The sequence below is a fragment of the Orbicella franksi genome, chromosome 2 (genome assembly GCF_964199315.1).
Source record: "Orbicella franksi chromosome 2, jaOrbFran1.1, whole genome shotgun sequence".
NCBI classification, from domain to species: Eukaryota; Metazoa; Cnidaria; class Anthozoa; order Scleractinia; family Merulinidae; genus Orbicella; species Orbicella franksi.
Window position 1 is genome coordinate 2,992,056 of NC_138146.1, and position 20,610 is coordinate 3,012,665.

The window sequence follows — 20,610 nt, forward strand, 5'->3', positions numbered from 1 at the left end:
ATTGCCTCAAATTGTGCCTGGAGTTATGCTCATTAAAAATATTGCAAACAGTAATCGGGCATAGTCCATGTTCAACTTTATATATAAGAATACAAATGTCCTGCAAACGTCTGTTTATCAAGGTTGGCAGCTCTGCCCTTTCCATTATTTGAGAATAACTAGCTTGTTTTTCATTGTAAACTGTCCTCAAACCTCTTTCTTGTAGTCGTTCAAATTTGCGCGAGTCACTAGCTCTACAAAAAATGCCATACTAGGTGTCAGTATGTAAGGTAAGGTAACACAGCTGCCTTATATAGTTGGAGTTTGGCCTTAATAGCGATTAGATTCCTAAGACGCATGAGGACAGTAATTCTTTGACTGGCCTTCTTGCACGCTTAGTTTACGTGTTCAGAAAAACTTAATCTGGAATCTATTGTTAGCCTTAAAAGTTTGAGAGTTTCCGCGGTCTTAAATTCCTGATTATTTACGCATTAACGGGGTGGCCGTAATAACGGGGTTTTCTTGAAATGTATGGGCGTTTCGCCAGGACAAAAAAGTGGCCGTCATAACGAGGTGACCGTAAGGCGGGGTTGCACTGTATCAGCTGGAAGAGTACACTGCATGAGTTGAAGCATCGTTACATGAGATTATTATACATTAAACTCACTATCTCTTTCCTGAATGGCCGAAAGCGTACAGTGAATTTTAGAAATCAGCGCCTGTGACGTCATCTAGCTGCAGATCATACAATAATCATGTCAATGTATAATAAAACAAATATTAGATTCGGTTTTTGTGATATCCAGAATAATCAAGGTCTCGGTAAGGGTTATCAGCGTCAGCCTTCGGCCTCGGCTTATAACCCTTACCTCGACCTTGATTATTCTGGATATCACAAAAACCTCGTCCATCTTTAAAGGGCAATACTATGTAAACAGATGGGTCTGCTGAAGGCACGTTGTGTAGACTTTAAGATACGCTACGGCGAGTTGAATTGCTACTACGGCTACTTTGGCCGTGAGGGACTAGGCTGACAACGGTGTTTTACCCGCCAAACTCAAATAGCTTCAAATGATTAAGATTTTGCTGTACGGCAACGGTATGTGCAGTCTCTACGTGTCTTTACAAAAATGGCTACTTTCAAGGAAACCAGGGATTATTCTACTTTCATACGAAATAGGCCTGATTAATGACAATGATTTCCTTCTCCTGTATCCGGCTTACATCTCCAAGACCTCAGAATTGCCTTTTAAGACTTAATAGAACCGTCTATAATTCCAACCACAAAACAAAATATAAACTCTGATATAAAAAAGCTCGATTTCAACACGGACAGGTTGTTTGAACAACGATTACGTGATAAGCCCGAAATTACAAAACTTTCGATTATAATAAAATACATTTTAAACAGTAATAAACAATTATAGCTCAGATTAATACATACGAAACTTTCTTATCTACGGCTGTTCGGCCCGATACTAATGACTGAATTGATCATCTCGAGGTAGGTGTTAAAATCGTTCAAATTTTCTGTACAAATGACAAAGAAACAATGATCTTAGAACTGATTTTTATGATTAAGAACTTTATCTTCAAACTAGGCTGTTCAAGCAGTGAAAAAAGCGCTAAAATGAGAAGTAAACAGCAGGCTTATACTCACGTAGTGAAGAGAACGTGAAACCAGGCACTTTCCCGTAGTAGAAAGCAAGGCTACGGCGAGAAAGCCGTACTGGTACGCGCGTCATGACGTCACCCGAAGCGATCTTCACTATCTGCCGCCGTACTACAGCCTAGCCGTACCTTATCTTAAAGTCCCTATTGGCGCTAGTGGCTTGAGAATATGATGCCAGATGGAAAAGCTGTCAGTATTCACACTTAAGGTTACCGTCTATCTTTAGGTGTCTTGCGTCCAAACTATGTAGAGCGTACGGTTTAACTGTGGATACCTAAGCCCCGATATATCAATTAAAGCTTACAAAATAAACCAAGAATTTTGAAATAAGATGCATTGTCGAATTTTTCACGACCTGTAACACCATCGTCCGATGGGTTTACATATCGCGCTACGTCGCTTGGACGCGAGACACCTCTAAAGGTATACGGTAACTATAAAAGAACGCGAAATAGTCGGTGCTTTCACTCTCTTGTGTTGTGCAAGACGATGGGTAGATATTCATTACATTCGCCCGATTGCGCTTCAGCTCTGACCTCGCTACCACGATATAAATCTCATAGTAGCTAATGTTCTGTATGTTGCATACCAAAAAGTATGTGATCAGGGATTTCAGGTCTCGAAAGATTTTCACGTAGAGACGTCATGTGAAGAATATAGAAGAAGAAAGCTACAATGTTACGTTGTCAAGTTGGTTAACAAGTCTGACTGTTCCTTCTTGGTATCTGATGAAGAATTCTCGTTCGTGTAATACGCGGGACGTACAGTGTTATAATTTCATGACTGTTCTGCAAGTCTATGACTTTTTGGCTTCGATGAAGATTTCTTGTCCGTGTATAGTCTTCCTATTCTTTCCATTAAGAACTTCTTAGAAAGCCTGGAGATAGAAAAGACATCATAAAGCAGTTTTGATAGAAATGCTTCCCGGGGTACGGGGGACGCGGGGGACCCGGGGGCAGGGGTGAGTTCCGCGGTTGCACCTCCTTGCCATGTTAATGTCGGTGTGTTCCTTTGGGGACACGGGGAAGTGCGGGTATAGCTTAGGCTGTAGTGAAGGCAGCACGGGAGCGGGTGACCAGCAGTAATGCCACGTCCGCATTACGCTGGTGGAGGTTCACTCTGAAAACGCATACTATCAAACTAGAAGGAAACATAAAAATTGTATTTGCCAGCTAACCGTCTCCTTCACCTGGCATGCGAATACAAATAATGCATCCCAGCTGTATCAAGCCTCCAGGTAAATACGAAAAATAAGAGGCAACTAAACATCAAATGAACTTAACATTTTATGTGCTGACGCACAAAACAGATGACCTATCTGAACTGTGAATCCGGTCCTGAAACCAAACTTGTAAATCTCGCAAGCAGTGGCCTCTCTAACAGTGGCTTTCTCTGCAAAGACATGAGCTTTGTATGTGTGCCTGGTACACACATTTTAAGTACGATGCATACGTCCGAGACGCTTTATTAGTGCAGAGTGCACTATTGGGATGGTTTTGGGGGCTGCCTGCCGCTAAGGTACTAAGCCTAAGGCGTTAAGGTGTAAACTTTAATGTTTGTTTAATTTAAAATTAATTTCAAATAATTAATTAGTCTAGAGGCAAGGAAGTGATGCGGGTGGGGTGGGAAAGGTACATGTGCACTCTACGTGAAACATGCTCCATCGCCGTCACTTGGATATAAACATCGCAAAGCTATATATTTGTTTCAGGTAACCCCTTGCTCTCCTTGTGGTACCATCCTCTTTAGAACAAAACTAATTTGCTCTAAACGCATGCGTAGATTAGTTAGCGTTCGTGGCTTCTATATTAGGTGGAGGATACTTTGCATACGGAATCACGCACAAATGTTGACTGGTTTTCCTTATGGTAGAACTCAACATGTAAGACGCATGCGTTCTAGCCTCGTTAGTGCTATACACTATCTTTCCACGCGGTATTTTCTATGTCATGTCATGTCATGTGACCAAGGACGGCAGTTATTTTTCAGGTGGCGCCAATTGTCCCTTTTTATTGCAAAAGTGAAACGTTACTGTGGCTGCGTAAGTTTTAGAATTACACACAGGTCGGTTCAACAGATGTCATCTGCTGTTTTCAATCTACAATAGTGTGTTTGTCAGGGTTCAAATGTATTGCTTCTCCTTAGCGGCTTGTTTATTTCTTGCCTTAATTGTGTCTGTAAGACAGACCAGAAAGTTCCCAAGTTAGTGGCTTTAATACTCCGCAAATTGTAAATCTGTGACAAAACAAACCAGGAAAGTGCTCAAATATTGATGCAGACTCCGTGGCACCTAGTGAAAGCGCAAATTGATTTAATCAGTCTTAAAGGAGAATCATTCATATCGGTCAAGTAGCGCTGTTTATCTTCAATACTTTTCGTTGAAACGCTTCTCAACCATCAATATAGTTGTGTGTTAATTTTGAATTGTTTTATTGTCAACAACAAAGGTGGCAACAGAAAAAGCAAGTGGTATTTCGTGACTATCTGATAATTAAATTATTTCTTGTTCATCGGTGATAGGAAAATTTGCATTTTTAGTAAAACAACATCGTTTCTGTTCCGTTTCTTCATCACTACATCAGATATTTAACTTTCTTTCATTTATCTCCAAAACAAGCACATCTTCCGTGTATTTTGGAAAAACAAGGGTTTCATGTTACATGCCTGTGCGACGAAAACAAAGTATCAAGTTACAAAGTTGGCGTCAAGAACTAAATTGTCACGTTTGCTGTTTCAACGTATTATTGAACTTAAAATGAACGAAAATCAAAGAAAAACACCAGTAGTAATTTGTACGTAATTTTTGGACCTTGAATGAAAATACAACCTTGAAACATACACACTGCTAAGGGGAAAAACCCTAGCAGACTACCAAGGTAGACACAAACCGGAAGTGAACCGAGCAGGGATGAGTACTTATGGGACTACCGTGCCAGAGCTATCAATTGCGCTCAGCACTCTCTGAGATTGTCTTACTAGTTTGTCTTCCTATTACATTGAGCAACACATACCATCTATAAGGGTTTGGTAAATACTGGTTTGAGTACAACATTAGTAAGGGTGGGGTCTCTGTAATCCAAACTTCATCCAAGTTGTTTGCCATGCCTACTGCCATTAAATGTGCACAGCGCTCAGTTGACATCATTCCTAACTGAGGTAAATTTTGTGCATCTTTAAGTTCCTGCAAGGGTAAAAGTCTTGAGTCACTGGAATTCATTTCATGCGAGAAAAAGTGATCAGAATTGGTTATACAATAATTTAAATGGTTATGACAGGAGCGGATTTAGAAGGGGGGGTGGACTGGGTGGCTAGCCACCCCCCTTTTAGAGAAGCAAAAAAAAAAAAATTGAAAAAGGTTGTTAATATTATGGCAGATTGAGAAATAAGGGCAAACTCTCTGGACAGGTACCTCATTGTAATTTCTACTTTGTGGCACTGCTGGTTTTTCTGGTGAAACGGTTTTCAGTTAGGTTTTATTTCTCAAATTGCAGCAATTTGGGAAGGTGCCCCATTAATTCTGCACCCCTTTCCAGCCACCCCCAGGTGAAAAATCCTGTATCTGCCCCTGAATGTTGATATATGTAGCTCTTCATAGTCAACATGCAAAGTCTGTTTCTACCACGCAGATAAAAGTCAGCACTGTGGTACTCGTGTCAAGCTGTCTAGAGCAAAAATTATTCAATTTATCAATAGCCAACTAATTATTCACTAGGATGAGATTAAAAGAATTAACTGATGCAAAGTATTAACCACACAAAGTTGAAAAATAATTAAACTGAGACCAAAAATAACTGCCACAATTGTACATCTATAATTGGCTAATAACAATGTTACATTAAGAAACTATTGTTTTCTCACATCATCGATATTCTCAGTGAAATAATGAAGAGCAATGTTTGACTTAACAGGTCCTGGCAGAACAGTCTGTACATGAATGTTGTGCTCCGCCAGCTCCAGCCGTGCAGTATCAAAGTAGCCCTAACAAAATGATAATGGCTATAAGTACTGCTTATTTTCTGGCCAATGCTTAGTGTTGTTCCCCCAGTCAGAGCCTAAAGGGAGCAATGAGGTTTGACGGGAAACAAAACTAACTGTTTCCTGTAGGGTAAAAGGTTGCAGAAGCTTGCATCAAGCCAGTGGCCCATTTAACAGCTTTCTGCACCATGAAGCAACTAAGAGTACATGTATTTCTACTCCCCCCCTGGATGGGATGAAAGTCCATTGTAGGGTTACACCCCAGCATTAAATTTGCAGGTATCTATACACCTGGTTGGAGAGAGGCACCATGAGGGTTACGAGTCTTGCCCAAGACCACATCGCAATGACCCCAACCAGAGCTTGAAACCGGAATGCTTGTTCTGATTGGGAAGGGGGAGTACAACCCTAAAATGGACTATATAGGGAGGCTCCTTAATGAGGCTAGAGTGCTGGGACCATCGGACAGAGCCTGTCCATATAAATCTCCATGCCTCCCAATTGAGTTTCCTCAACTCTTATAACCCAAGCATATTGTGAAAGAGCTCATTTCCAAATTTTATAGTGGAACCCCGCCTTATGGTCACTTTGTTAATATGGTTGCCTTGTTATTGAGGCCAATCCCGGCAAGATGCTCATACATTTTTTTATAAGAAAACCCCATTAATCTGGCCTCCCGATTAATATGGCCAATGGCAACCTGTACAATCTTCTATAATTTTACCCTAGTTATATTGCCACTCAAACCAGTTATGTTCATTTTTTCTTGTTAATATTGTATGTACTGACTGAAGTTTCAACTTAAATTTATACCTGCATTTTGAACAGTTATCAAAGAACAGTTGTTTAAAAGTGCAATTGTGATGTCTGTCAAGACGTCACTTAAAATAGACCAGTCATGAAATTTGATCCTACCCCGTTAATACGGTCACCCCCTTAAGGACGGTGCCTACTAAATACAAAGGTTTTTGCACCAGGTTAGGACCATGCGGAAAAAGTAGATCTTTTCGAGGGCTATTGGAATCCACAAAGAAAACTGCGGGTAGCCACACATTTTTTCGAGATAATTAGCCTTGAATCTCAACAAGAATGCTGACATCAGCATTTTTCTGAAAAAAGAAAAGAATACTTCCTCAGAGATTTCCTCAGAATTCACCTTTGCGTACAGTAAAGCAAACACATTTATAAAGACCTTAAAACTGCATAGTAAATGGTAACATAAAAACCATTTTTAATATGTTTTTAAGAGTGCCTGCATGTAAAAATCAGACAAATTCTTAATTTCGCGGCAAGGGTCGAAAATTCGATTTCGCTCATATTTTCATGGTAGATAGGCTAGGGCATGACAAAAACTACTGGATAGTTTTTCTGGCAAAATATCCTTTTATTTCAAAGAAATATGCAAATTACCAAATTCCGTTAAAATCGTCATTTGACGCACCATGTTATTAAGCAAGTTTGAGAGCCTCGCATGCAAAATCACATCATTCTTCCGTCTTTAAAACACTCAAATATTTTTGTGCAATGTTTAAATGTGTACTGGGTTGATTTTAGGGAATGTTGCGTTGTCTTTTTGGGTGCAAAATAATTAAATTTCGAAGACATGTATTTCATTCACTTAAAAATACTTCGTGAATATAATTAATTTTCACTATGTGCGAAACCTTCAAATGGATCAAGCTACTGGTGGTTGAATCGCAGAAGGATGGTCTACAGATTCCTGTAAAAATTTCTTTGGGCAAATGATTGTGAGCGACGCGAGAGCTTTTCAAAGTACGTCAAAAATGCAAATATTTGACCATCCGTCGTCAAATTTCAATTTACGGGTTAGAGGTGTATTTTAGCATGCGCCACACGACTTGACCTATAATAAGTTGAAATAGACACAGAGCTGATTATTTCGAAATGTTCTAACCTTATTTGTTGTAAAAGGCCGGTCCAAAGCCGATTTGACGTGTTTCTAGTCGATCTCTCACCATTCGTCGCACATAAAGCAGAAGTTTGCTTTTGTTTACACAAGGTTAACGTCCGATGTACATCGCCTACTGTCAACCTATTATTGGTCGAATACTATGAATCTGTGACCATCTTTCTGCGCTTATGAACATCGCTGCATCTAAGTCTAAAACGGCTGAGTCATTTGTAGATAGTTGCTTGCTTTACGCTTCGCCAAAATATTGCGTTTGATCGATTGCTGACCATCGCTGATAAGCGTGTCGGCGCAGCACAAGCTTACAGCCGTTAGTTGTTCGTCACGCAATGCTGTCACGGCATATGCTGCACATTTTGATCTATTTTGTGTAGAGTACTCTCGGGATAACTGAAACAATTTAATCATTGTTCATCTGTTTGTTCATATATATAATAATATGTGTATATTTATATAATCGCGTTCTATAGTGTACGTGGCGTCGGTCCACATCACGTTTGTTGTACGTTCCGTGACGTTTCAGGCAACAGCTGATAAAGCTTGTGCCTGTACTCACTTGAATTTTAAGAAAATCGCCATAAGCAAATTATAGATCAATGAAGCAAGAACTAGCTGAAATAAAAATAGGAAATCACAACGTGTCTAATTCGTGAGAAAAACAGACTAAATTCAATTAGTAATTACGTGAGTAAATAGCCCTGGCCATGCCATTTTATTTGGCGTATTTTGTTTGCTTAGTGGCGGGGCTTTGGTATGTTGTTTTCAATACAGTCCAAAATTATCGTCAGTAAAATATTATAAATAAAACACCTATTGACCGGTTACCTCCGCGGCCACCATTTGGTCATTCCGATAAGGGTTTCATTATTGTCTTTACCCGTATTAAGCGGCCACCCAAAATTTAAGAACTTTGTTTTGGAAAGGGCGATAGCAGATAAGAGTCTGAAATTGAAGGTGCATGACGAGTGATAATTCAAACACACGTCTATCATGATTGTCTTGAATGTTCACCAAGAAATTTATAGCCCGACAGTGAAAAATTAAATATTCAAGGTACACCAATCTCTATTTAAGCGGCTAGCCCCATTAAGCGGTCACCACCCATTTCCCCGAGGGTAGCCCACTGCATTACATGTAAACCAAAAATAATTGCGTAGCGCGAAAAGACCTAGGTATGAGTTTAGCGTTACAGTATTACGCAGGGCATGTAGGTAGCGGTGGTCGAGTAAAAGATAACAACAGGGGCAATGGTAAACTATTCATTCTTTTCATTTCTTAATTCAATCTCTTCCTACTCAACACGATTGTGTGCTCCCAGTGATTCCAAGCCTTACGGAGCTACGCATTAGGATAGAAATTGTCCTACCCCTACCCCCTAAAATAGGATGACAGCATTGCGTGACGAACAAGGAACCGCTGCAAACAAGGATTCAAGCCATCAAACCATGATGATCAAACGTAATATTTTGGTGTAGTGCGAAGCAAGCAACTATCTACAAATGACTCAGCAGTTTTAGACTTAGATGCAGTGGTGATCATATGTGTCGAAAGAGGGTCACAGATTCATGGTATTCGACCGTTAAATAAGTTGACAGTTGGCGATGTACATCGGACGTTATGTAAACAAAAGCAAACTTCTGCTTTATGTGCGACGAATGGTGAGAGAAACACGTCAAATCGGTTTTGCACCTGCCTTTTACAGCAAATGAGGTTAGAACATTTCGAAATTATCAGCTCTGTGTCTATTTCAATTTAACATAGGTCAAATCATGTGGCGCATGCTAAAATATACGTCTAACCCGTAAATTGAAATTTGACGACGGATGGTCAAGTATTTGCAATTTTGACGTACTTTGAAAAGCTCTCGCGTCGCTCACAATCATTTGCCCAAAGAAATTCTTACAGGAATCTGTAGACCATCCTTCTGCGATTCAACCACCAGAAGCTTGATCCATTTGAAGGTTTCGCACATAGTAAAAATTAATTATATTCACGAAGTATTTTTAAGTGAATGAAATACATGTCTTCGAAATTTAATTATTTTGCACCCAAAAAGACAACGCAACATTCCCTAAAATCAACCCAGTACACATTTAAACATTGCACAAAAATATTTGAGTGTTTTAAAGACGGAAGAATGATGTGATTTTGCATGCGAGGCTCTCAAACTTGTGTAATAAAATGGTGCGTTAAATGACGATTTTAACGGAATTTGGTAATTTGCATATTTCTTTGAAATAAAAGGATATTTTGCCAGAAAAACTATCCAGTAGTTTTTGTCATGCCCTAGCCTATCTACCATGAAAATATGAGCGTAATCGAATTTTTGACCCTTGCCGAGTTATTTTCCATTTTTATGGACAGGGACTCTTAATAACAAAATCGTTGCAACAAAGCTCTTAGTGTCTCTGACAGCCTTCCTTGGGTTCAGCTGAAATACAGTCTAAACACCTTTTGCTCACAACCATTGGTGACCATATTAACAGGGTTCCCAACTGTAGCAGACTTTTCAGACACACAACCTGGTCATGTCCCTGTCCACCATTCAAGCTGTTGTTTCCTTATAAATCTTGGAGATTACAAATAAAATGCAACAATAACTAGAGTAGACATGATGCTTATTTGACATTCATGAAGAAAAGTCTTAGAAATGAAAAATGTAATTCCTTACAATAAATAATTAATTAATTTTCGTAGAACTTTGTTTTTGACAGCATTTTGATCCTGGATAGTACATACCTGCAATGCATGTTTACTGGCAGACAAAGTTGCCTTAAGAGGAAACCCTGTGAAGAATTTTTTTTTTATATAAACAAACTTCTCATGTCAATAAATACCATAGTTATCATTTTTACCACAGATTAACCCACAACATAATTTCCTGGAGGGGATACTCCCTATAATGGCCTATATGGGGACGCTCTGCCCAAAAGGGGTACAGGTATATAAAAGGGTAACTTAGGGAATTCATAAATTGCAGTATTTTTTTATGAAAGGGTAGGGAAATATGCCATAAGGTATTTAAAAGGGCTATTAATTAAAATATTTCAAACAGATGCACCTCATGACTATTAACTTAATCAGTAACAAAGACTCCCTTTTCTGAGCAGTTTAATCATAATACAGGCCAGTTATGAAAACATACAAAAGGGTTACCTTTTCTGTCAAAATGGAATACAAAAGAGTAAAGCGTTGGACCTCAGGGCAGAGTTTCCCCATATTAAACTTTGTAGAGTACTGTTCCCCCCGCCCCCTGCCCGGGGTTTAATTTACTGTAATCCACATGCCACACAACTCAACTAAGCCACTTTCTTTAAAGTTTCCATTGAAGTTGAAAGTGTATATTGGTAGATAAATTCAATATGTTAACACTAAAATTACTAAAATGATAACTGTTCAGTATGGTAATTATTTGTTCTGTTCAAAGCTCTTTTAGCTTGTTTTTCTTATCAACAGACAATTCAGTCTGGGGCAGATCTAGGAGGTCTCAGGAGTTTGGTCGCACCCCCTAAATTAAAAAAATTTATAACACACATTATAACACGCTAACTTGGCCTTAGAATGTCTGAAATCCCATTTCCAAGGATGTCAATTTTAACAACTTCCCAGGGGAGGATGGGCAACTTACATGGGACTGCTTCTGGCTATTCGTGTCTTGAACCCCCTTATCTAAAATCCTGTATTTGCCCCAGTCAGTTTATACCATGTCCAACAACCAAGCGAGCCATGCATAATTAATTAGTAATAAAAACAAACCGAATGCCATAATTCAATATTACCAATTTTTCCCAGGATACTGCTCACCACTACAATCTGCCCCTCGTGACGTTCAATCATATGTGGGAGAACTGCTTTGGTCAAAGAGATGGTACCAACAACATTTAAATCCAAAAGTGCTCTATCCACCTCTAATGATGATTTTTCCAGCCAAGCTCTCTGTGACCTACCAGCATTGTTCACCAAAATGTCAACCTTCATGTATTTAAAGGAAAAAACAATGACTGCTTCATATAAATACCACACTGTTCAGTTTTTAAAACTAGTTCTTCATGATATTTGATCTTTCTTAAAGTGGCCCAACGAAGCTTTTATATACACTGTACTTAACAAAAGGTACGAAAAGTCTGCATATGAGCCAAGTTACATTACCCATCAAGCCAATGCTTATCTCCAGTTTCTGTAGCATGAAGTGACTAGAAGTATTTCTACTCTACCCTGGATGGGATGCTAGGCCATCATAGGGTTACTCTCAGCTTCAGATTTGCCAGGACCCATTTATACACCTGGGTCAGGAGAGAGACACTATGAAGGTAAAGTATTTATCATCCAAGAATACCACAAAATGTCCTCGGCCAGGGCTCAAACCTGTACCCCTTGATCCACAGGCGAGAACACTAACCATGAGGCCACCAATATGCCGTACAGTTAATTGAAGTGTGCATCAAAATTAAAGTTTGAGAAGAACAACAAGCACTGTATTCATCACATTATTGTTGCAGGACAAGTGAAATTTGAAGTTCTTACTAGAAACTCTAATAATTTTGCCCAAGCTTCTGAGTGTATGGCTGTGACCCTGCCTAAAATAAATCTAGGCTTGATTTTAGATTCAGTCGGCATAACCAGAAAAATTGTTTCATAATCCCCAAAATGGTCTGAATCTCTGACTAAGCTAAGAATGCCATACCTTTTCAAAGTGGTTGAGGACATCCTGGATCCGTTTTTCATGTGTGTCATATTTTAGCAAGTCCAAAGGAAGGACAAGAATATCTCGATCTGTTTTGAACGAAGAATCATGAGCAATGGCAATGACTGAAATATAAGTTTCAAAGGAAAAAATTATTGCTGGATGAGACAAAAAAATGGTATAAAATTATTAATAATTCATGGTAAATGTCATGAATAGAATGGGTCATAACACAGTCGAACCCCTATAAGCAGGAAATGGGACAATGATGGGAGGTGGCCACTTAATACAGGTTGGTGTACTTTGAATATTTTTTACCATCGGCTTATAAATTTCTTAGGGAGACCTGGAGTGGAAGGGGTGGGGGCAGTGGGTGGCTAGAAAACAAAGATCCCTTAAGGCACCAAAACTTGAAAACAAAGACCCCCCTTTTTTTACAGTTTTTTTTTGGGGGGGGGTGGCTACTCCTCTCCCCAGTACACCTCCACCCCCCAAAAAAAAATCATGAGGGGAGAGGGGAGGCCACTCTTGTAATTTTTCTTTGTCAATAGCACTGATTGGAAAAGTTCAACCCTGAGCATGCAAGCAAGATAATTATTTTATCCTTGTCTGATATGGAACTTTTTTCACCAATTGACGAAACCATGCACAAGGCACTAAAATGAACTGCGCGAAAATGTATAACCTTCTAGGTTTGTGTGCAGTCGAGCGCAATTCAGCTACCTTATTGTCACTTATTTTTGTAATTTTCTGAAAACATTTACAGATTGAATAATGTGCAAAGATCCAATTTGACTCATCTTTTCTTCATGGGGACCAGAAAACCTACAATTCAGTAATAACTAAAAGTTAGGAAGTACAGGTGAGATTGATGCTAGGTGTTGTGGGACTAATAAAAGTTTAACAGATATGTACTGTGACATAATTCCTTGAGAAGCGATTTATGATTTAGTTTGCCCAAGAGCTCAGGCAGGATCTGCTTTCCTGTATACTTTCGGTCATGTACGATGACGCACAGCACTGGCACTGGTTACTAAAAGTTCTATTCCAAGCTACTCCGCCTCACAAAGTCTCACGGCTTCACGATGTCTGTGTAAAGTTGCAAGTCACAGCAGTGAACTAAAATTAGACTGAACAGAGTTACCAGTCGATTCGAGTAAGCTTTTTCAGAAATTGTGCATTGAAAAGCAGAGTATTTTACTGTTTCATTTAACTTTGAACGCGCTGTAAAATCCAAGGTGATCTAGTTCCAAATTCCCTCTCCTCCCCAACTCACCTCAAATAAGGCAAGTTAGGTCAGGTGGAAAGAAAAAGGAGAGAGTACTGGGACAAGGGGGAGTACAGTACAGTTGTCAGTTTGTCAACCTCATGCTGTCAATGGAAGATTAAGAGTGGAGGGTGGTACATATTTTAAAACTCCACCCCTTTCCCTCAGAAAAAAACAATTTTGGGGGGAAGGGACAAAAAGAAGAGGGAGTACAAACAGAAGACATGAAAAATAAGAATGGCCTCCCCTCCCCCTCCCTCAGAAAAAGGTGATTTTTCTGGGGATACTGGGGAGAAGAGTACTCCCCTCCCCTCCGCCCCCCCAAAAATATGTAAAAATATTAGGGGTCTTTGTTTTCAAGTTTTGGGGTCTGAGGGGGTTTTAGGGATCTTAGGGGGTCTTTGTTTTCAAGATACCCACCGTTTCACGGATGCCCCGCAGCTTGTAAGCCTCTAAACCTCCAAGGATTTTTAACCAGCTCTTAAATTAGCACTATTCTTTCACTAAGTAAAGGGGAGGTTTCGGAAAAAGAAAAATCGTAGTTGAAAGTACAATAAACTTCAACTTTAATATCAAAACGTAGTGGAAAGTACCAGTGTTTATAAAACCCCTATTTCGCGCAAGTTCTTTTCTCGTAATTCAACTTACCTGCACAATTCTTCTTGACTCTCTCCAATTCTACCTTCCTTCTCGCAGACAGCACTAATTTGCAGCCATATTTGACCAGTTCATAAGCCAAATATTCACCGATACCGCTCGAAGCGCCAGTAATCCAGACCACTTTCCCACGCAAGGCAACCGCTGGATCTTGACCGATCATCTCATAAATCATCAATGTAAAATCACCATCTTGGAATTTGAAAAGTAAGAAACAAATAACAGGTACAAGAACTGCAGCAATCAAGAAATTCCAGCGCATTGTGATGACCTCGGATGCGTGCAAACTGTACTGCAGCAATGTTAGAAGACACGTGACCAATCCGGGACAAAACAAGAAAAAATGTTGGAATAGGAATCGGGTCCAAGGACTAAGGAACGAAGTGAATTGCTAATTTTACTATAACTGCGGAAATTCTCGGGCGCTCATTGGCTAATTTTCATTGTCCATAAGCGGACAGACATAATATATAGATTTAGCCAAGGCTAAAAGCGGAACTCCTGGGTCGGGTTGTTCAAAGCCTGATTAAGCTAACACAGGATAAGCGAGAATTTTGATTTGAATTTTGTCGGGTTGTTGAGTTTTTGTGAGGTTTTCTGTTTATATTGTTTGGCCTTCTGTTTTGAGTTTAAATAATCTCAAACTACACACGCAGCCCATGACCCAAAAGCACTGAAAAACATTTGCATGCAAGAAAAATTTATACTTCGGCTAACTTTTAATCCTGGGTTACATGTAGCATTAACCGGTTTCCGAACAACCCGGCCCTGATAGTCGCCCTGATTACAACAAATTTAGGCCTCACGGAACGGTATCCTCCCCCTTGGACCCCTGATGCCCAATTTTTTGAGACATGCGCAGAGTACTTTCTTTTGGGAAACTGCTGTTCTTAGGGATACGCGGGCTCAACTCGCTAATGTTTACATTCAAGCTCACTCAAGCAAATTATTTTAAAATTGCAACAAAATGTCGAGCTGATGGGACGAAAAAGAGTTCACGGCAGTCATTTTTCCCGGTTAAATCAACCGTCAGTAAAGAAGAAGAAAGAATTAAATTACCAATGAAAATGTGAAAAAAAATAGCTGCAAGCAGTGTCCGAGTAGAATTGAAAAACCTGTCGAGCGAGGAAAAAATCGACAAACTCGAGCGAGGCTGTAAACGCCTACAGTGTGAAAGTGCCGGCCTGAAGAGGACAATACAAACTCTACGACGAAGTATAGGTGAGTGTCTGCTCAAGTAGTCATCAAGCCGTCTATAAACCTCCTAAAAAGTGGTTCGTAAAGTTTTTGAATTGCCAGTAAAAGCCGCTTTCCCACAAACACATTAAAAATTCGTGGCGATGTCAATTAATGCGAGTTTCGATGTTGTCACTAAAATTTTTAAATTCAAACTTATTTAACGTAATAATATATTACCACCACAAGGGGTCAAGGAATACTTAAAAGGAAAATAGTTTTAAAAAGTTTGTAAAATGAAGCAAACTAAATGGTATGGTCACATAGGACACGGCTGTGTCAAAATACCAAACTCTAAGCGGCGATTTTGGCGATCGAGTTGGACGTTGAGTTCCGAGGCAGACAAAAATTTAATAACATACTCTGGACTGGATATCAGCGCTTCACAAAAAAAAAGGCTCCTTCATAGCTGCGTACGCAGTAAACAAGATTTGAATCGCAGCTAAATGCTCTTTTGAAAAAGTCTGCTTGCTCGAACCATTGCAAAATGTTCAAAATTAGATAGATATTTAGGTTATTTTTAATTTTATATTACGCCAGTACTTCAGGTACTTTCGTAGGTTCATGTTAAAAAAAAACAACCTTTTAACCAAAAGCGACCGACAAATTTTAGTCTAGTCATAAATTTTGTGAGAATGCATTTTCCCCCAAAGGGTTTGCCTGCCTTTCGTTTTGTAAATTAGCAAGTCAACATCTCGACTCGATATAAGCGGACCGCTGAGGAAACAGTAACTTTCAGAAATCCACACAAATACACTGTATACTTTAGTTTTTCTATCCTTAAATTTATTATTTAAATAACACAAAATACAAGTTTGTACTCTCCTAAAACTTGTAAGGCCCTATTTATGATAGTAAGGAACAGTTTTTAATAATGACATTTTCATATTTACAGTATTTTTGAGAAGAATTAACAATGACCTAAGGAAAGATGTCTTGAAGTTACAAAGTGAAGCAAAGAAGCATGAAAGAACTTTGAAGTCTACTGAATTGAAAACAAAACAAGTCGGTAACAAACTACGAGGGACAAAATCTGCTTCCACAAAGCTGAAAAGACAATTAAACGAAAATGATGAAAATGTGAAGAAACCTAGGTATTCCCTTGTGGATACATTTTCTCATGGCAAAAATGGAACAAATCATAGAACAGTCATGTTTATGGCCTGCATGAGATGTTTACAGCATGCATGTTTGCTTTCTAGCCAAAAGGCACCCATTGCATTACATCTAATTTTCAGTATTTTATTCAACTGTAGCCCCCCAACAAATGTTGTTGTCTCGCCATCCACACTGGCAGACTGATATATCCTATAGGGGGAGGCCAATAAACTGATATTATGCAAAAGATTTGCAAGTAGCCAATATGATTTCCATGTATGGAGTGATGACTCCAACAAAGCTGGCGAAGAGCAGCACATTGTAGGTGTCCACAACTGGTGCCCAGAGATCAATAAACCCAGGGCATATGTCCTTGGTAACAGTTTGACAACATTGTACAGTCTTTGAACATTGATCTTCCATCCACTTTGGACATGAATACCACCCAGTTACCTATGCAAGAAGAATGAAAGTCAAATATGGGGTGGCTCTTTTTAAAAATGTATTTTTGTAAAAAGATTATTTTCAGTTGTAAGAATTTCATACTAAATAAATGTGCTTCAACTATGTTCTATCTGAGATTCAGGTAAAGTAATTAGTTTGTGAGGAGTCTTAGCTATTTGTAAAATACAAATTATTGCAGTGTAAATAATAGTGATCATAAATATCAAAATACTTCTGAGTGATTATAATGTAATACATGATTACTGTAGAGTTGTACAGTCAGCAGTTTACAGTGAATGTGAATATAAAAATACTTCTGAGTGATTATAATGCATGATTGCTGTAAAGTTGTACAGTCGGCAGTTTACAATGAATTTGAACATACATAATTGTTTTTCATTATCATTCATATGAGGCAGTTGTTTAAAACTAGCATGATAAGTAAGCCGCATAATTTTCACAGTAACAAGGTTGAAAGGAATCGAAAGTAACTTAATATAGTGGAATGTAAAGCAGAGCAGTGTTCATTAAAACCTGATGTAACTGATAAAACGCACAATAGACTGAATAATTTAATTCCCTCCCAAAATTTCGTGAAAATATTATCAACAGCGGGATATCTAAACAAGACCACCTTTATTCAGATCATTAAAAATGAAAGTGCCTATTATGTTGGAAAAAAATCATTACTGGAATACCAAACAGTTTTTGTGGCTTACTTATCAATACTAGCAGGGGGTAACTATTTGCATTTACCTGAAAGAATGGAGCGTGAACTCACCTCTCGTAACCTCGAATTTAACATCTCCCAAGCTGTCTCCGTGCGCTTAGTGCATTCGATATTTATTCCACTACAATATCTTGGGCGCGCGGGGAAAAAGTTGAAATAACTTCAAGAGCAATCAGTCTAGGCCTCTAGACCTTCATTATCCAGGAAACTAGAAGGCAAATCTCGAATTTCACCGTTTCGGTTTTTCGATATCACCGCCTCTGCCCGCTGAGGACGGCAAACAAGTAAAAAAATACGTATTTCTGCCACTTACGCGACTAAAGAGAAAAAATTAAAACGGTAGAACTTTCAGCTGTGCCCCATTCTTCCTTCTTTTCACGTCTATGGGCCAAAAACTTCGCGTTGGAAGACGATATTCAGCCAAGAAGTTTACAATAATATGACTGGAGCAAGTGTTTCCGAGAAACCGTTCGACTGCGCATGTCATAAATTTTTTCCTGCTGATGTACTGCATACCATTCCGTGAGGCCTAAAATTAGCCTGACATGAGCCCGCGATCCTATGGAAAGCTGACACTTGGTCAGCTTTAAAAAAACACATGAGCTCGTTGAACCTGACCCCGCGATATGGTCAGGTTGATACTGGTCAGCGGATACCTTGTTTTGATAGATGTCAATTGACCATAACATGGATGTCCAATAACAAAGACATATGCTGTAAACCAAGACTGCATGACTCGGTATTAGCTGGATGGCCGCCATGTTGTGCGACGTCGTCGTCTTGGGGCGCACGCGCCCGCAATCCATACCGCTAGCCATGTTGACCATAAAAAAAGAAGAGTTGGACTGGTTCCTATTTCTTTGCATGCATGTGGTTCTGTTTCTATATTTATAGTGGCTCAGCGAAGGGCCGCCGGAGCTCCGCTATGAATTTATATTTTGCGCCATGCGTCAACGAGCGAGAGCGGACAATTTGACAATTTGTTATTGTAACAACCAAATCGACTCGGCTAATCGTCTCGTGGATCCACAACTACTTTGACAATGTTATGACGAAATTCATGATCAATAACAGGACAGACGCATGAAAAACTGACGTCAATTTGTTAAAAACGTACTGCGCTGCGCAGCTTTCTACGCTACTTGCGGGCTCAGGTAATAATGATGCAGAAGGCATCAATTGTGGAAAGAACGGCGGACTGTTCTAAGGTGTGCGATGATGTCGCTCGGTTGAATTTATTTATATAAGCATGAACTTTTTTTGTCACTTCTCTGTTAAGAAAACAAGGCTGCCCCTGCGTGCAGCCGCTGAGAGGCTCGTTTGCTTATATATTCAGTGGTGTGCTTACATGGATGCGATATGTAGAAAGGGTTTGTGGAAAAAAGCGTGTCTTCGCACCGACATTTCTTGTACTAGTATACCGGTTGTCGGGAAAAAAATTGATTCTCCTCGAAAGAAATACACAAGCTTTCCATTAGTGACGTGAAAATGTTGCTGCTTAAAAGGGAAAATTGGGAAAGCATATTAAGTTCGTAACTTTTTTTGTTTACATGATCGACGAAATTCCCGCCATTTATCAAATTTGGAGCCTGGCGCGCGGCCAAAACTCGCAAATGCTTATTACGTTTTTCCGCTCTGAAATTGATAGCAAGGAAAAAGAAAGTATCGAACTTACGTTTTCATTAGAAGGTGTTACATCACAAAGAAGCTGTAATCAATAATTTTGTAATAACTGCAGAAAACCTCCCGCTCTCATTGGCTAATCAACGATTATTCCACAAGCTCTCGTTGCCGAGTTGGCTCAATCATCTCACATCCAACAAGCGCGAGTGGAATATAGAAAACGGCCTTAGTGTTTTTTAAAACCCGTTTTAGGACCAGGAATCTGTATTTTTACGTATCCCAAACCCGTTTTCTTTTTTATGAAACGATTACTGTTTTGTTTTTTTTTTACAAATTCGAAACCGTTTTTTTACGATCATTAAACCGCTTTTTTATGAACCAAAATCTGGTTTTGTCTGAACCCAAAACCGTCTTGTTACATTATTATTTATTATTTTTTACCCAAAACCAGTTTTTACGATCCTAAATTAAACCCGCTTTTGTATGAACCCGAAACCATTTCTTTGTAGACCCAAGGGCATTCTTTACAAACCCAAAACCGGTTTGTTAAAATTCTAAATCCGGTTTTTTTTGTTACCCTTAAACCGTTATGACCCGGTTTTTGTCGATTCCAAAACTGTTATTTTTTGTCGCCCAAAAACTGTTTTTCCCGACCCGAAACAGTTTGTTTTTTAACAAAACCAAACATCAAGCATCACCACATACAGCCACAAGGCGCGTCTGTTCGAATTAATTTAATTTAAGGCCCCTTTAAATTCCTAAAAGAACCAAAACCGGTTTTTACAAGCCTGAAACCAGTTTTTACGATTCCAAAACCGGTTTTTAAGATCCCTAAACCAGCTTTTTACGTATCCAGCTGGGACCCCAAACCGTTTTTCTATGGTCCTAAAATCCCTTTTTATGAACCAAAAGCCGTCTTTTACGAACTCGAAACCAGTTTCTCTAAGATCCTTAAACCGGTTTCTCGCGAAACCCCAAACCGGTTTTTTACAAACCTAAAACCGTTGTTCGTTAATCCCAAAACTTAATTTTTACGAACAGAAAGTCAGTTTGTTACGATCCAAAACTGTTTTTTCCTTTCCAAAATCGATAGACGACACATCAGGTCAGTTTGTTTCGGCCGTGGTTTGAATCTAGGATGAGTTGAAGGTTGCCCGTATTCAGATTCGGTTTTATTTCCGGACAAGTTTACGAACGTTTGATCAAGGGGAAGGATTCATCTATACACGGGCCTCTTTCAGTTATAACTCTCTACCCAAGTAGACGTTGGGTACAAGTCAAGACAAAAAAAATGCCGATTTTCAACGTTGCAAGA

General features: G+C 39.2%; 1 protein-coding gene across 2 annotated transcripts; it reads right to left on the reverse strand.

Moving 5' to 3' along the window:
* Positions 1-1,808: 1,808 nt before the first annotated feature.
* Positions 1,809-14,944, reverse strand: LOC145476898 (dehydrogenase/reductase SDR family member 7-like). 2 transcript variants are annotated; one of them, XM_081455461.1, is made up of 7 exons: positions 14,156-14,944; positions 12,241-12,365; positions 11,336-11,528; positions 10,296-10,342; positions 5,558-5,629; positions 4,663-4,832; positions 1,809-2,528 (listed from the first exon to the last, which is right to left on the reverse strand). In XM_081455461.1, exons 1-7 carry the CDS (start codon positions 14,424-14,426, stop codon positions 2,429-2,431), a joined length of 978 nt encoding a protein of 325 aa, XP_081311587.1. In that variant the 5' UTR covers positions 14,427-14,944; the 3' UTR covers positions 1,809-2,428. The 2 variants fall into 2 exon arrangements, with proteins under 2 accessions (XP_081311587.1, XP_081311584.1); XM_081455458.1 differs by having other exon boundaries at positions 5,510-5,629.
* Positions 14,945-20,610: the final 5,666 nt, after the last annotated feature.

Bases quoted from the DNA above. Each gene is read 5' to 3' on its own strand.
- LOC145476898 (XM_081455458.1), bottom strand. From the start codon at position 14,426: ATGCGCTGGAATTTCTTGATTGCTGCAGTTCTTGTACCTGTTATTTGT. The intron at 12,366-14,155 runs GTAAGTTGAATT...CTTATATTTCAG, and splicing joins AGTCAAGAAGAATTGTGCAG to TCATTGCCATTGCTCATGAT. The intron at 2,529-4,662 runs GTATGTGTTGCT...TTCTATCTCCAG, and splicing joins TTACCAAACCCTTATAGATG to GCTTTCTAAGAAGTTCTTAA.